Source organism: Chenopodium album, chromosome 22 (genome assembly GCF_948465745.1).
Source record: "Chenopodium album chromosome 22, dcCheAlbu1.1, whole genome shotgun sequence".
NCBI lineage: Eukaryota > Viridiplantae > Streptophyta > Magnoliopsida > Caryophyllales > Amaranthaceae > Chenopodium > Chenopodium album.
In genome coordinates, this window is record NC_137855.1 from 39,104,175 (window position 1) to 39,121,589 (window position 17,415).

General features: G+C 34.8%; 2 protein-coding genes across 4 annotated transcripts; both read left to right on the plus strand.

Annotated features, from left to right (window-relative positions):
• Nucleotides 1-119: 119 nt before the first annotated feature.
• On the plus strand, nucleotides 120-5,898 carry LOC145605562 (APO protein 4, mitochondrial-like). 2 transcript variants are annotated; one of them, XM_081661631.1, is made up of 4 exons: nucleotides 120-264; nucleotides 1,602-2,011; nucleotides 2,599-3,491; nucleotides 5,317-5,898. In XM_081661631.1, exons 2-3 carry the CDS (start codon nucleotides 1,734-1,736, stop codon nucleotides 3,341-3,343), a joined length of 1,023 nt encoding a protein of 340 aa, XP_081517757.1. In that variant the 5' UTR covers nucleotides 120-264; nucleotides 1,602-1,733; the 3' UTR covers nucleotides 3,344-3,491; nucleotides 5,317-5,898. The 2 variants fall into 2 exon arrangements, with proteins under 2 accessions (XP_081517757.1, XP_081517756.1); XM_081661630.1 differs by having other exon boundaries at nucleotides 2,599-3,466.
• Nucleotides 5,899-6,322: 424 nt separating this feature from the next.
• Nucleotides 6,323-17,082, plus strand: LOC145603669 (peptidyl-prolyl cis-trans isomerase PASTICCINO1-like). Of its 2 annotated transcripts, XM_081659618.1 has the most exons (20): nucleotides 6,323-6,607; nucleotides 6,712-6,799; nucleotides 6,927-6,996; nucleotides 8,182-8,279; nucleotides 8,909-9,031; nucleotides 9,330-9,362; nucleotides 10,294-10,352; nucleotides 11,010-11,094; nucleotides 11,234-11,392; nucleotides 12,184-12,241; nucleotides 13,026-13,174; nucleotides 14,030-14,127; nucleotides 14,293-14,362; nucleotides 14,707-14,766; nucleotides 15,044-15,100; nucleotides 15,457-15,525; nucleotides 15,625-15,702; nucleotides 16,100-16,201; nucleotides 16,322-16,393; nucleotides 16,478-17,082. In XM_081659618.1, the coding sequence occupies exons 1-20, from the start codon at nucleotides 6,531-6,533 to the stop codon at nucleotides 16,799-16,801; spliced, it is 1,929 nt and encodes a 642-aa protein (XP_081515744.1). In that variant the 5' UTR covers nucleotides 6,323-6,530; the 3' UTR covers nucleotides 16,802-17,082. The 2 variants fall into 2 exon arrangements, with proteins under 2 accessions (XP_081515744.1, XP_081515745.1); XM_081659619.1 differs by lacking the exons at nucleotides 6,323-6,607; nucleotides 6,712-6,799; nucleotides 6,927-6,996 and having other exon boundaries at nucleotides 8,914-9,031.
• The last annotated feature ends 333 nt before the right edge of the window (nucleotides 17,083-17,415 follow it).

Sequence of the window (17,415 nt, forward strand, 5' to 3'; positions counted from 1 at the left end):
TTATAGTGTTTTGATTGGTCAAAGCGTTAACCGCTGCCTCAAATGCTAGATTTGAAACAATAAACCAAACCGAAATACCCATTTGTTGCGAGTAAATTGAACCGGAGGCAGTATTTTCTTTTACCCTTTGCCCTCCTATTGTCGTCTGCGCTAAATCGCTGACTGGCTGCACCTCGCCCCCTCTCACTCCTCCATTGAAGTGCACTCTATACTCCATTGAAGCGGCTTGTGATTTTTCTCTCTTCTCCTGAAGCTGCTTCTGAGGTAAAATTTCGAATATCAGTCTCAAAATCTAGTGTTAATCGTTGATTTAATTGTCAGTAATCTCAGTATAGTCAATTTAGGGTTCTTCTTAGGTGGATTATTGAACTATTGGTTATAGTTTCTGAATTTATGAAAGATTATAACGGCCGATTTTGTTTCTAGAATTTCACTGTTCTTAACTTCTTATACTTAAGCAAGTAAACATTACACAGAGGGGAATACAAAGAGAAGATCATGGTTGATGGTACATGAGATAAAAATCTTGTATTAAGGTTTTGATTGTTGCTGTTGTTATACTATACTATAGAGAAGAAATTAACGTAATTTTTCGAGCCTACTTAGATAAATGAGTCAAATTTGGTTGTTATTTGCTAACGTGTTGCTTACTGACTTTTGTTTATGTAACCCTTTAATTGTTAGAATCAAACTATTGAAAAAAATGGACTTTTATCTGCCCTTCCTGCCCTCGATCAGAGACGGGGTTGATGGGGATATCTGAATGGGATGTTCTTATTGTGATGTTGAGACATTGAGGTGTTTTGCAGAGGCGAGGGAGCAAAGGTGTATCTTTTTCTATATACTTCGTAGGTGTTTACATCAAGTAAAAAATTGTAATGGAATTGCATGTTGGGAGGTGTTTTAGTGTATCGAATTTTCAGTGAAGAAAGTGTAATGAATTTATCCTCAATTTGAATTTTGTATCAAGTGTAAGTCTTTGTATAAAAGGGTTGTGATGAGTTTTAGAGTGAAATACAAGTTGCAATGCGTCCTAAGACTTTTAATTTAACAGGTGTATATAGTTTTATGTCTAATGAGTTTCGATTTGATGGGTGTTTTAGTCTTCACAAGTTCATGGGTGTTTTTAGGTGTAATGGGCTTTACCTCGTTGGGTGTGTAGAGGTTCAATTTCATAGTGTAATGAGTTTGATTCCTTTCATACTAGAACTTATAATTATCTGATAAGAAAAAAGAGAATATGATTGTATAAAGTAGTTATTCGTAGCGAAACGCTAGTATGTAGAAGATGAAGATTGTAATTCAATTTTTCAATTGAACTACATTACTGAACATTGTATTGTATGATTCGTGTATTTGATATTTAAATTGCATCCTCATTCCAAATTATAAGTATTTTCCCTACTTTTGATTTTAATTGCACTGTTTCTCTGCCAATCATTTCTTCTCTTTATTTTTTTTGGCACTAAATCTTACATTGTTACTGCATTAGATCGAATTTATAGATATCTGTTTGCCTGATTTTTAGATTTGACCTGATCTCTGTCTCTATCTAGCTTGAAAATCTCTCAATTTTTGTTGTTTATGTATTACTGTATTAGATGCGTGGGCCAGGTTTGGACTGTTTCGTGGACTTAAACTTGCACTCTCAATAAGACTCGTAAGCCAGACTGCAAACTTTCTTTCGACTATTACTCTGGAAAATTAATTCCCTGGAGCAATCATTTCAAGACATGGCATTCATTAAGCATAAGAACTGGTGTAAAATCTTGAGTGGAATGTTGATAGCTAATGTAGAGATTAATGCGATGGGAAGAAGATGGTATGCTAATAATACAAAGATTGACTGGAATAAGCTGAGGCCAATGATAAAACAGAGGATAGAAAACAGGTATAGTGGATATCCAATCCGATCCATGATTCCTATTGCACAAGAAGTTCTTCAAGCTCGATCTGCTGTCATCCGCGGTGTCTCTGCACTCCTCAAGGTGTTGCCAGTACTAGCCTGCAAGTAGGTTTCTTTATTTATTCACTAATTATTTATTAGCATATTGATTTATTTGCGCGTAGTTGTGTTGCATTTAATTACTTGTTAATATTTAAATACAAAAATTTGAAGAATGACACTTGTTGGGTTTCTGTTTCAACATTTATTCATATGTGTTAAGCCTGTTAAAACTTAAAGTGATCCCATTAGTTTAATAATCATTGGCAGATAGTGATTCGGATGATTCTCTCATTTGTTTGTTGTATATTATTAATTTCTTGGTTGGAATCCCTTTCTGTTGAGTTTAGAGACTCAACTCAAAATTACTTTCTTGAAATAAATATATAGGAACATAAATATAAGGGTGTATAACAGGGGATGGCAATAATTCATCCAGCATTGTCAAAAAGTGGTTCAGAAAATTTCTCATTTGTTTGTTGTGTATACGTGAAGTCTTGCAGCTTATATATCACTGTCCTTTTTGATGAGTTATGAGATTCAAGTTATTCTCTCTTGAACGCTGTTTTCAAATACTTTTTTTTGGTACTATCTACTTCAGGTTTTGTAGTTACATCATCTTTTCTACTTTTGATTGGTGCAACTTCTTTCAGGTACTGTCCAGAAGTGTATGTTGGTGAGACAGGTCACCTTATTCGTTCGTGCCATGGCCACAGACGATTGAACAAGAATCAGGCTCATCAATGGATCAGGGCAAGTTTAAATGATATACTTGTCCCTGTGGAGACATTTCATCTCGATAACATGGTCCAAGATGTGATCAAGCACCAGCGAAGATTTGATTTTGATCGTGTTCCTGCTGTTGTTGAACTGTGCTGTCAGGCAGGAGCTTTTCCTCATGATTTGGATATTCAATCTTTGAACTGTTTGCCTGACCCTACTGTAGATCTTGCTTTGAGCGGAGCTGATTCCTTGTCTGCAGATCAACTGAGAGCCATAGGAAATCGAACATTAAGCGCATGGGAAATTCTTAGACATGGTGTGCAAAAGCTCTTGTTAGTCTATTCAGCTAAGGTCTGCAAATACTGTTCAGAAGTTCATGTGGGGCCATCAGGCCATAAGGCCCGACTTTGTGGAGTATTCAAGTATCAGAATTGGCGAGGTAATCATTTCTGGGAAAAGGCAGGTGTAGATGATTTGGTACCACCTAAAATGGTGTGGTTTCGTCGGCCTCAAGACCCTCCAGCACTTTTGCATGAAGACCGCAATTATTATGGACACGCACCTGCTGTAATAGATCTCTGCGTGAAGGCCGGTGCTGTGCCACCCAACAAGTATTTGTGTATGATGAAAGCTCAAGGTTTAAAAGGGCCGCCTCCACATAGGGCTTCTGGCTAAATGCACATCTTTAACTGCTCATGGCTTTGCATTCACTTGCCATTGTCTATGGTTTTTGAGCTCAAGCAAATTCTGTTTTAGCACGATCTTACATCCCCAAAGAAGCTTTTGGATGACAGTCTGGTATGTCCTTGTGACCAAATTCATTGTAAGTAGTATTTTGTTTAAGATATTTAGATTTAGTTGATTTTATCATTTGTACGCCTGTTGAAATAAATGGACTGGCAAACCCCACCAAAGTTTGGATCTAAAGTGGCGGAAAGGGGGGGGGGGGGGTTGTTATTTTATCCAGATTAGCTGAATTTTTGAGCTGATCAGTTCTGGTCCAGGATATAGTTCAGGTTTTGGCTGAAATTTTTGATTTTGACTTGTGGGTTGGACTATGTGCGTTAGTTTCTAGGTCAGTTAGTCTATTCTGGTCCAAAAAATGCGTACCCTCTTGATTTAGGCTGAAATTCGCCTGGGTTTTGTTTCCATAGCCGATTTGGTCTTTTGATAGATGAATTATGACGGGTAAGTCAAATAAAGAATCCCTTACCACTTAATATTTGGCAGGTTAGATTTACTTCTTCGCTGCTCCACCCAAAAGATAAATATCAGCTTTTTGAAGTTAATAATTTATAGGTCAGATAATTAATTTTATAAGATAATTCTAGGTATCTAGAAAAATAATACCTTGTGAGTCTGTCATCAGTTCACCACAATGACACAAAAGTACGAAGTATAATGGAGTGTAAATAATGAGAGAGATTAATGTGCTAATATGATATAATTAGGGGAAAAACCAAGGCATTTAAACAGTAGGGATTTCCGTACTCTGGAGCTGATTTCCATTGGTGATTGCACTCTCCCTCTATAAATTATAGTGTAGAAATTAATTCAAGGTGTGCGGAAATCTTATTAAAAGAATTTCCCGTTTGATTGTAACTAAAATGTATTCTGATCTTGGACTGATGCATGTTCAAGATTGATGACTAGTGATGTGATTCAACTCTTTTTTTTTTTTTTTTTTTTTTTTTTTTTTTAATGAAATCTTGGAATCCCATTATGTAATTTTCTTGCTCTACTAGTCTACTTTGTTTGCTTTTACAGTTTTGATTAACACCCCCAACCTGTGAACCTGGGCTAAAGTAACTCAGGGATTTCTGATTTTCCTATTCATTACCTACTGCTTAACTGGAGATTTTGATTTACTTGCTCTCTCTGCATGTTGTGGACATGTAATTTGACCTGCAGAGGATATTTGGTCACTAGTGTTTTCATCTCTTAGGCATGTTACAACAATTCACATGGTTAGTGCCCTAAAATCCTGAAATGCACCGGGTTTGACATTATTTTTGGCCTCTGTTCCCCTTTTTCCTAATCAATTAAGGGATTGCTTTGGCTTCCAAAGGATACTGGTTTTCAGATCTTGACAGGGAAATATTTTTTTCTATATTAAAGAATTGAAGTGAGTAGTGATCCTGTTAGGCCAAATTTCATACTTTCGAAACTTGGTAGTTGGAATTGGTGGCAGTAACTAACTGTTATGTCACCAATTCTTCCTTGTGAAATGCATGAGAATCACCTTGTCAAATTCAGTAAATTTGGAAGTTGCTGTTAAAGGAATCATAGGGTGTCAGGTTTGATGTATTGTGGGGATATATACCTTGGAAAGTAAAGAGGAATTTTGGAAATGTTTGAGGTGATGTATAACTTTTGTACTTACCTGAGGAACTCTTTTTTATTCTCGAAAAGAGAAATTTGATCTATTTTTAGGGTGCTCCTATTTTAAAGCTGCTCTCTAATTTAATCAGGTATCCAAATAATGTATGTAGTGCCCAGAAAATCAGAAAATGCCATAGAAATTTCTGTCCGATTTTAGATTTATCATTGCTCAAATTTTATCGCTCATAACTTTATATACCTTACTGATAATTTTGATAGTTTACCCTCTGACTTTGCATCTGTCATTGTCTGATGATGAGTTTCAGGTGCAGTGGTGCACTGTTGCCAAGTGTATATTACTCCCCGGCTCATACATCGCAACTATAAGCTCGTGCAAGCCTCAAGAAATTGTCAAGTGGAGATTCCTTCATGAATTACTCTACTCGAGCACCTATTCAAACCTCTTAACAGCTTCCAAAGGGTTGATAGTTGGATACTTGTCAGTTGTCATTGTGCATTGTATTTAGTTATGCTAACTATCCTTTAAAACAACAAGGTGCTGGAATATCTCATCATGATCTTAATAAGACACCGAATTTTATTATTTGTATTAATTATGATAATGAGCATAGAAGGAACAGCAAGGCGCCTCTTTACAAGCAGGAACATTATGCCAAATTTGGTTTACCAATACCACCTACCAATCTACCATATGGGTGCAGGAAGCAGAAATTCATCACAATCATGTGTGGATTACTCTCGCTGTCATTTGGACACAAAATTGTGGTGAAATGCCTTATGGAGCCTATGAAACTGACCAAACTTAAATGGTGTGACTGCGTTTCACACCAAAGCTAATGTTGACATGTTGTAAATACTAAATACTAGTATAGTTTCTCCTTCAACAATTGGTAACTTACCCATCAAACTACGCATTGCAAAATAGTATGACTATGGTCAGTTCGCATAATCTAATCTTCATATTTGACTAAACATTGATTTTATTTGTACATTATTTGTAAGATAAAATATTGTGAAATAAGATGTTATTAGATTTATATTAAAATATACACTTTTCAAATATAAAAACTTTATTTTAGGAAATTTAGTACATATAACGATAAAACTAAATATCTTGTATAGCTTTATAATTTAATGAAAGTCCACCGTAATCAAGGACTTGTATAGCCTCTGGCTTAAATAACTTGACCCCGTTTAAATAAAATAAATTAATAAATACGAAGTAAAAAAAGAAAAAACTTGAAGTACGAAGTACTGTATATTACGGAGTATTAGTAACGGCGTACTTAGCTCCTCAACCATCTAATTAATTTAACCACTCCACTAAAATTCACTCTCTACTTTTTTATAGAGTAATCAACCAAATCCCTAATTTATATCGTTAATCTCCTCTCATTCACCAAATTCTGCTCAAAATTAAGCTATTGGCGTGCAAAATTTGGGCCAATTTCACTCAAATTGAACATTTGTACGCAAATTTCTCCCAAATTACGAGCAATTCCTTCATCATTCTACTCTAATGGCGGTCTTGGAACCTGTGGAGCAGAACACCATGCCTCCGCCGAAGAAGAAGCAGCCTTCCGAAGATGATAAAAGGTTCAATTCAATTATTTCAACAAATTTTTTATTTTGTTGCAAAATTTCAGATTTAATTGCTTCATTTTTGATGAATTTCTCGTAAATTTTGCTTCTAATTTCAGAAGGAAGAAGAATCTTGTGCCTGGAGGATTGTTGAAGGCTGAATTGAGACCTGGTGGAGGAGAATCTACACCTTCTGATGGTGATCAGGTTTTTGATTATCAAATTTTCATAATTATATCATATTTTGATAAATGATATTGCCATGATTATTGTATAGTAGGTTAATTCTTAGTTATGATTTTGATGAAATAATTTGTATGACATTATTATTTAGGTAATCTACCATTGCACTGTGCGTACAATGGACGGAGTTGGTGTTTACTCTACCAGAAAAGATTTTGGAGGTCAGTATGACATTTTTTTTAAAATCTCGGCTTAATATATGTTGTTTAGGGATGTATTAGAAGCCACAAAGGGCAGTGATGTAGACGATGTACGATATGAAGTTTTAATTTATGTTGACGATGTTTCGGGCTTTAATGTTGGATGTCAGTGTACTTCCTTATTACTTTGTTGGTTATTATAATTGTCTTACACCTTAAATTGTATATTTAGCTAAGCGTTTCCAACATTTAAATATCAGCCATGTGGTTATATTAGTTGCTAAGTGCTAACAACGAAAGCATTGTACTTCTGTTATTCTCTTTAATGAATATTCTTTGTTGTGATCAAATGATCTGATTAATCTCTTTCTCGCCACTTATCATGGGAATGTTATGGATTAGTGAAACTTCAATTATTTTGTGCACGTAAGTGTCGAATCATTGGTCAAATTGTTGTGAGGCATCGTATTATAAAAGAGCAATGATCTGTTTCTTACTGCTAGCCTGATTCTGTGTATAGACACTTTTCTGTTTCATCTCAGTGTTTCTTCTCCTGGACTCTACGAGGTTGAAAAATGCTATATTGACGAAGTAAGAAAAAAGAAAGTGTAAGAAAGATATGACATCCTGTAAGGCTGTAAGTGAAACAGGGACCGGAAAAGGGTATCCTTGGAAAATGGAAAGCGTTATATCTAAAGTCCATTCACCCAAAGTGGCTCCAAGATTGTCTCTTACTCCCCCACAAATTAGAAAGAGCTTCTAGATACTAAAATATTCTAGATTCTTGATTCACCCAAATGCAAAAAATATTTGCTAGTATAGTGTCATGTGCAGCAACCAGAAGTTGCTATATAGATTTCTGTCTTTTCATTGGTCTCTTTTTATGCTTTTATTAGATTATTTTCCTCTTTGTCATCATCTTTAGGAAAGGAATTTGTTGTCTGAATCTCTATTCTCTAGTGATACTTTCTAAACTGCTATTTGGTTCTTGATAATTTTTGTGCGTTGAACTTTTGGTTGTGATTTTCTAAATCTCAACTAATTACAATGGATTTTGATTCGGTGCTGATATTAGTCATCTTTAGTGCTTGCAGAATATTTTTTTAGCTATCATTTATGGTCTTTGGTGACTTTGTATTTGATGCTTTTGAAAGTTAAATTTACACCTTGATGCCATATTTATTATTAATATCTCTGCTCTTGCAGGTACGGGAGCGCCTATAAGGCAAGTTTTGGGTAAAAGCAAGATGATACTGGGATTGCTTGAAGGAATACCTACAATGCAGAAGGGTGAAGTTTGCATGGTAATATTCTGTTAGTGCCACTGACAAATTGTTTAGTAAGCTGTTTATACTATATCAACATTATATATAAATGTATAATGTTGAAGACAATATCAACAGCAATAAAGGAAAGTCCAATTTCTGGATCTTCTCATCTTTGGGAGGGGGTGTTGGGGAAATAAAACTGAAAAACAAAGACAGGTGTGGTTTCAGATTGTAAGAACATATATGCCTGCTGCAAAGAGATGTGTTAGCTATAGGTGTTGAGGGTTTAGGTCTTCCTCTTGCATCTTCCAAAATTATGTGGATGTGTATCATTTGATCATATGAACTTTCCTTGTGATACTTATAGGCGCTGTAAATTGAAAGTATGCTAATGTCTCAAGTTGTTTTTATATATTAGACATGGGAAATCCAAAGTTATAGGTCCTTTTTTGACGCACCTTAAAGTTGGCAATTGCTTATTAATGCTTAGTGCTGACTCGTAGATGATCTCTGCTTGCATCACAAAGTAATGAAAGATAATACTCTATATCTAAGGAAGCTGCTGGCCTGCTGATTCTGCTTCTGTATTGCACATGCATGATGATTTTTAGGTTCTGAAATTCCTGCTTTGGGTTTATCATTCTGCTATTATCATTTGTATTCAGTTCAGGATGAAATCTGGGATGCATTATGGTGAGCCTGATTGCCCAGTTCCAATCTCAGAGGGCTTCCCAAAGGATGTTGATCTCAACTTTGAGATTGAACTCATTGATTTTGGCAAAGCTAAGGTAAGATTTATTTTTCACTAAATGTTGTATGTTGATATGATAACACTATAATGTCTACTTTGTGGTGAAAATTTTTGGAAAGGAAATTACCGACAAATAATATTTATGATAAGACTAGAATGAGATTATTTACATTTTGTGAGGTAACATTGAAGATCATATAAATCATATTTTGTCCTTTTTGATTTCAAGTACCTTTTGTTGTTTGGGTGCCTATAAATATTTAGGCATGAGGTTTAGCTTCTGTTGCATGAAAATTACATTTATTTTTAAAACATCAAACTTGTTTAATTTTCAGGTTATTTCTGAAGATCTTGGAGTTGTGAAAAAGGTATGAAAATGATCACAATCTTGTTTGGCATATAATTTTCATTTTTCTTATCATAGTGTAATGAACTGAAACTCTTGTCTGGCAAAGGTTTTTAGATTCTCTTCTATAGTGTAATAAACTGAAATTCTGGGCAAAAATTAGAGGGAGATGAACTTGATTGATAATATGAGATTTTCAGAAGATATAATTAATATTGAGCTTTTGAGTCTCTCTCTCTCAGTTACAAATAGAAAGATTAGAAACTAAAATGAACACTTGATAAAATTCTTCATCATTCATGTCTTTCTAATTTCCTCTGATTGTAGATTAACTGATCTTCCTCTTCTTGTTTCTCAAGCTACTTCTAATTGAATTGTAATGCTGTTCCTAATTTGCCCATCCCCTATCCCTGATGCATTACACATAGCAAAGATGTCGTAAAACTGGAAAATTCAATATTCTAGAGACGTGCTCTAGGAGAAAAAGAAAGCATGAATAGGTTTCACAGTGCAGAATGTTTGTCTTATTTATTTTGGCTCATGATTTTGGATTGTTAATACAGTCTGCAATAGAATTACTAGTTCAGATTCTGGTTTCCTCTGATCCTTGTCTGGTCTGAGTGTTTTGATAGGTATACATATGTATAAATTATACCGGAAGGTAACCTATGGTATATGTGATTGAGTGATGCTCTATAATATAATAAGTGTTGAGAAGTTAAACCAGTTGACAGAGCCACATATCATTTTCTATTCTTTTATCATGATACATTGTCTAGCATTAGTAATAAGGTGATGTACTAGGTCCATACATAAAAAAATTAAAGATAATGTCTCATTATACCCCCATTTCACCAGAAAGTTGATAGGTAATATCACAAAATGAAGTTCATGTAGTACTAGCATAGTATCTCGTTTCTTCCGGTGCATTTATACTTCCTTTACTTGTGTAGGTCATAAAAGACGGGCAAGGTTGGGAGTCGCCAAGGGCTCCTTATGAAGTAAAAGCTTGGTATATGATTCTTCCTGCACCAACTGCCATATCTCTGTTTTCCTTTAGTTTCTTGGATGGATCTAACTTAACTTGATGCTTGTTTGAAGTTTATAAGTATTTTCTCTTACAACCCACTACAATGGGTCAGTTGGTTTTATATTCACAGCTAGAAAGAGCAAGGATAGAGAGAGAAAATGCTAGTGCATGATTCTTGGCTAAGTTAGTTTCCTCTACCGTTTGTAGTGGTTGTCTCTCGTCATTGCTTGATTGGTGAATTCCAGTAAGGTTTCTAGAGGCTGCAAGGTGCTGGTTAGACTATGATGGATGTGATGTTTGGCAGTTAGGATGGTGTTTGATTGACTTGGTGTAAGGGAAACTATCTTATTGGCTTAGAAGCCTTGTACCTGGAAGTTTCATTTTTAGAAAGAAATGCAAATTTTTTTACATTTGGGGATTGTGTCTAAGTGGTGAAGCATTAATCTTAACTTTTTTTGTGAAAAAAGGCTCCTTCGGAACATGTTAAAGGCAAAGTTCTTTTGTTTCCTCTGTTGAAGATTAAATTTGCTTAACCAAAAAAATCCAAGTTCTTGTCATTAAAATATTTGCATGCTTGTTGTGAACAATGAACTGTGAGATTGGCCTTAATTTCTTAATGTAATTTATGCTTCATTTCAGGATTTTTGCAAAAACTGCAGATGGAAAACCGATTTGGAGTCATGTTGATGGAGAACCGTTTTTCTTTACATTTGGAAACTCAGAGGTTAGTTTGTTACACTTGGATTGGCTTGGCATGCCAGGCATGGCATGCCCATTGATTGAAGTTAACTTGATGATCACCTCTCTTCCTGTTCTTCATGGAAATAATGCCTAAACTACTCTTTAAATCTATGTGGTGACAGTTGCCTAAAGGTCTTGAGATGGGAATCGGAACTATGACAAGGAGGGAGAAGGCCATGATCTATGTAACCAATCCATACTTGACTGAATGTGCAGTCCTTCCTCAAGTAAAAGGTCTGGAAGAAGTTCATTTTGAAGTGGAATTAGTTCACTTTGTCCAGGTTTGTTTCATCTTTCTTAAATAATCACGCATTCTTTCTTTCTTTCTTTCTTATATCATTATACGTGTTTATCAATTTCTTTTAATTTTGATCGATAACAATGCCATTTTACTGAAAACTATGACTTGTCAGTAAGATGTAGTATGCTCTTTAAGTGTTGAGTAGTTTCTTGTCACCAAATTGCCTTAGTCAGTCATCATCTTAGTGAGTTACGTGGCCACTGCAACTTTCTGGTAGCTTATAACATGAAATTCATATGAGAGGCTTATGAATGTTAATATTTTAAATATTACTCTGTATCATTTTGACATCGTTATTTCATTCTTCTATTCTATCTCTGCTCAGTTGTTCAGTTAGATGATTATAAATGCCCCATTTATATATTCTGATGTAGCTGTGAGCTATGTCATCCGTACTCTTGGCCAAACCTCAAGTACCAATGTTGAATTCTTGATACTTAAACATGTAGGACATTTGACAAATAATTTTGGACTAAATACGCCTAACACGGAAAATTTTCATATAATAGTCTGACACTTGAACAGATACATGTGTCTGACACAAGTATCTAAATTCCACTAACACCGGTTGTGAGATCACCCAAACACAAGTCTCAGCCACACTCACATTCACACTCACACTCACCCTCACACTCACCCTCTCAAGCCGGTATATATATCAGTAACATATACCATGTTTTCTGAAAATTTAGAAGAACTTATTGTTCAATTTGAGTGATCTACTGAATGCTTTTATGATTAGATCATGATAATGGGTTTCTGTAATGTCAGGTCCGTGATGTGCTTGGAGACGGAAGACTCATTAAACGACGGATCCGTGATGGAGAAGGTTCAAGTCTATTTTTTTAATTTGTCTTTTTTTTTTTTTTTTTTTTTTTCGGGTGAGTGTGTGTATGTTTGGGGTTTTGGATTCTGATATTATACATTGATTAGATAATAGCAGATGATTTCTTGTGTATTGTGGTGTTTGTTTTTTTTCATCAGTCCACATCTTTCACTGGCTCTGGATGATAATTGTGGAGGTGGTCACATTGTGTACATATTATGATTATTCTATGCATGCATCCTAGCAGGCTGTTGTGGCTTGCAAATTGTACTCTCCATTCAGTTTGTATATACCTCCTCTTTTGCTGGAATCCTGGAATCTACGGATCTGCCAAGCTTTGCATTTCTTAGATTCTATATTGTAGTGTGCTGTGGCCAGTATGTATATGTGGTGGCTTTGGCTTCTCTCAATTGTTTAGCAAACTCATATCTCGATTCTGTTTACAGTTATTTTTCTTTCTTTTCTTAGGTGGGTTTTGAATGACTAGTTGTACTGTTATTTTTGCACTTCAGTAACTCCAATGTGTTGCACTATTCAAAATTATTATTTTTCGCTGCTTTATAATTATGTTTCTGATTGATATTGCATTTAATAGTTATATTATTTGAGCTATGACACTGAAATTTTCCTCCCAAAGATGACATCTGGTCTGGTTTAATGATAATTTCATACTGAAAAGTGAGGGATATCTGAGTTTTAATCTGTGATGGTTTATTTAGATCCTGTTTGCCTTGCAATATTACATTTGATGTATGTTTAAGCTTTTCTTATTCTTTCTGATTACTAGGGGAATTTCCCATGGACTGCCCACTTCAGGACAGTCAACTATGTGTCCATTACAAGGGCATGCTTTTGGATGACAAGAAGACAGTCTTCTATGATACAAGAATTGATAATGATGGTCAGCCACTAGAGTTCTGTTCTGGAGAAGGCCTTGTGAGTTGTTATCTTTATCATGCACATCATGTACTATAGATGTATAAAAAAGGGGTTAAAACAAAATGCATTAATAATTATTTTTTGTTCAATATAGTTGCTGTTATCAATAAGGGAAAGACTCCCCTGCCCTTTGCATTAATATGAATTGGCCTGTTTGTTAGTATTATGCTAGAAGAGTGTATATGTATTAATGTATATGCCTTTTTTTTGTTCAAAATAAGCACACAGAAATTCTTATCAATTTGACAATATTTTTATAATCTGCATCTTACCAGTATTCGATGTTTATATTTTAATCTGCCCTCAATTTTTATATTTGAAAGTCACTTTTGTCATTAAAATACTGTAAAAAGAATAATTTTACCTCTTTGTTAACCCTCCTTGATTTCTGCCTATAAATCTAAACTACACCTGAATGTGGATGGGGAGTTAATTCTGTTTTATTACCTTTGAAGTGTTAAAGAAATGATGAGTATCTTTCCTTGTCAATTGAATTATGTGTCATAGAAGCCTTGGCAGCAGATTGCTGTGTAGCTGAAATCATATGGTGATAAGACAATTGGCTTTGTTTCGGCTCTTAATAATAGAATCTATATATTGTGCACTTTTGGTTGTAATTGCCCACTTGCTTGTCATTGTTGCCTTGTGGGGCTATCATCTTCCAACTAGGCCTGGAATAGCCAATTTCTTTCTCTGTATTACATGCATTTTGCTCATCAGTTAGTGAATTGGTTTAACTCTTTAAAGCGATCAATCATCATCTTTGCCTACTTTCACTGGGAGGGAGCTGCATACTTGCATACATACACATGATGTGAAATTGTGCATGACTCATATTCTTTGCCTTTGTAGGTACCAGAAGGCTTTGAAATGTCTGTACGATTAATGTTACCCGGGGAACTAGCTCTTGTTACTTGTCCGCCTGATTATGCATATGACAAGTTTCCAAGGTTACTTTCTCGTCTTGTTTCTCTGGATCTCTTATTTAAAAAAATAATAATAAAAAAAAAAAACAATATTTTTCGTTGTTTATGAATTATAAATTTTCTCTTGCAATGATTCTTCTTGTTTGAAAGTGCTGATTTACATCTCTCATTTTTGCTTTTGGATACTAGGCCAGCTAATGTTCCAGAAGGGGCATATGTGGAATGGGAAATTGAACTTCTTAATTTCGAGATGCCAAAGGTATACAAGTTTCCACCTTCTTTTAACTAACTTGAAATTTTATGGAGTTGATGGGTAGTATTTACTAAGCACCAAATGAATTCTTAGTTGAGAACTGGACCATGTATTGTTCATTATTACGGTGTATGATTTCAAGGGAACGGGATAGTGTGAAGTTTAGCATAGGAAAACTTATATGGGAGGTCACCCTTTCATGTATATTGCATGTCATCTTGACACAATGCTCTCTCATCCTCAAAGGATAATATATACTTGGTTTAGCTGTTATGAAGGATTAGCAAGGCCTTTTGTTTTATTTTGTTCATGTGCTTTCTGATTAACATTACACCGGTCTTTCTTGACAGGACTGGACTGGTTTGGATTTCAGAAGTATTATGGCCGAGGCAGAGAATATTAGATCCACGGTATTGCACTATCATTGATCTACAGTATCAGTGTTGCTTGGCCTCAGTTACTGATTTGTTTATGATATCATGTTCTGTGTCATTATGGGCTGTCTAAAGTGCTATTAGCTATTCAGTCATTTTAATTCTATTATTGTACTCTTAAGTGACCTTGGAAATTAATGCTTTTACTGTTAAGTACAGTTGAAAATTTTTGTGCAGCTTTTGTAGTTCTTTGTTAGTACTTTCTGCTTCAAAGATGTGAAAGTTGAAACTGCCTCTGATTTTTCATTGTCAGGGTAACAGGCTTTTCAAGGAAGGAAAGTATGGATTGGCAAAAGCTAAATATGAGAAGGTACATGTTTCCTTCATTAGCATGGTCAACTTTACTTGCATGATTTGAAACTTGTGAAAAATTCATGTAGTATAATTAAGTAGAGGATCTAATTATTATATATGTACATTGATCACTCTTAAGCATTTTTAAAAAATGAGGAAAGAAAAAGCATTGCTTAGTAATTTGCTATAAATAAAAAAAGAAATAAAAAAAAAAAAAGCATTGCGTATATTTGTCAGAAGTTTGATCTTTCAGTACCATTGTTAAATGCTACTTGGCTTTCGTATGTTTGTTTAAATTAATGTGATTCTTACAATGATAGGACTAAGCCACCACAATTTTGTTACTAATATATAAAATCATTATCTTTACAGGTGCTTCGGGACTTTAATCATGTTAATCCCCAGGATGACGAGGAAGGGAAAGAATTTCTGAATGCAAGAGTAGGTCCCTAATATTGGTTTATTATCGTTTGTTTTTCTTTTTTCATTTTCTGTAATGTTCACTCAGTATATTACTAACTTACTTGATTTGATGCGAAGAACATGTTACATTTAAATGTTGCTGCCTGCTATCTGAAAATGGGGGAGTGCAGAAAGTCCATTGAAACATGTGACAAGGTACGTGTGGTGTAAAGCTCCTTTTATACATAGAATAGTGGAAGAGTTGTTTGCTTTTTTTCTCCAATTCTAGTTTGTTTGCTTAACAAATTTGATTGATTTGCCTTTAAATTGTTCAACAACAAGAAATTTCTTACGTGATGTACTGATGTGTGTCATCAGACTCATCACCAATCAAATATAGCTTTGAACTTTTGTGGATGGATACTTCATACAAATTTCATCTGTAGTTGACAATTAATTTGGGATTTAAATCATAACTCTACAACCTGAGTTAGTCACCGATGAAGCTGTGCTATGTTTGTATTCTAAAAACAGAGGAGTACTTAGAAAGTAAATGGTTGACGTTCAGAATTCCGTTGATGCATATTAATGAATATGTCAAATATCACTGCAGGTATTAGATGCCAACCCTGTCCATGTCAAAGCTTTGTATCGCCGTGGAATGGCATATATGGAACTTGGAGAATTTGAGGAGGCAAAAAATAATTTCGACAAGGTACTTTACTCTTCCAATGATGCCATAATAGCAAGGTATTTTGATAAGGTATTCTGTTAATGAGCTATTATGGCAATGTAACTGTGGGCTGTGGCTTTTCAATTATTGGCTTTATTGCAGATGATGAAATTTGACAAATCATCTGAATCTGATGCTAAAGCAGCCTTACAAAAATTGAAGCAAAGGGAACAGGTATGTTTGTCACTAACTTAATAAATTTTGGCCATACAGTTTGTACCAAATTCTTAGTGCATGCTATTATTCACCTTCGACCAGGAAACTGCAAGAAAAGCTAAGCAGCAATTTAAAGGGTTATTTGACAAAAGACCTGGTGAGATTGCAGAGGTCAGCACTGAAAGAGCAGAGCAAGTAACAGATGAAAATTCTTGTGAGAACGATAATGATAATGAAGATTCAAGTAAAGCAAAATCAGATGAAAAACACATAGTAGCACCTAAAAGGCGTCTTGGGTTGATCATCGGTTTAACCTTTATGATGTTTCTAGTTTTTTTCGTATTGTTCCTCTTATTTGGTGGAGAGCTGCTCGGAATTTCTTCTTTGCCAGATGCCATGCCGCTGCATGATATTGATGAACTGTAGATGACTTCAGGTTGAGCTTAGATAGATTTGTTCTGGCGCATTGGGACCCATTCGAAGAAAACTTATCGTTGTGAGGTAGAACTATAGAAGGGATAAATTTTCAATGGCAGTCTCACTTATTGTATGTTTGTTGTTATTACACATAGTTAGGATCAAGCACTGGCATATTGTTAGCCAAAAATTAGAAATTTCTGTTGGAGTGTTGGAGTGGACAAATGATCCATTCACAGACATTTTGTATCAGTTGTTAACTATTGATAATACCAATATACCCTTTGAAAGTGGATTATGTCTAAACTTCATGACTATCACCCTTGAAACTGAATTACTAAAAGAGCTTAGTAGAGCTGGTATTAGGCTGTAAGGATGATCTCGTTCACTGTGCACCTAATTTTCTAATATCTGACATTAATAATCTAATATTTGACATTAACAATCTAATATTTGACATTAACAATCTAATATTTGACATTAACAATCTAATACAGAGTATCTAACATTAGATTATTAATGTCAGATATTAGATTATTAATGTCAAATATTAGAATATTATAGTCAGTATATTGAACTTACGAAGTTATGATGAGTCTCATCTCACGCAAAAGCTTTTCAAA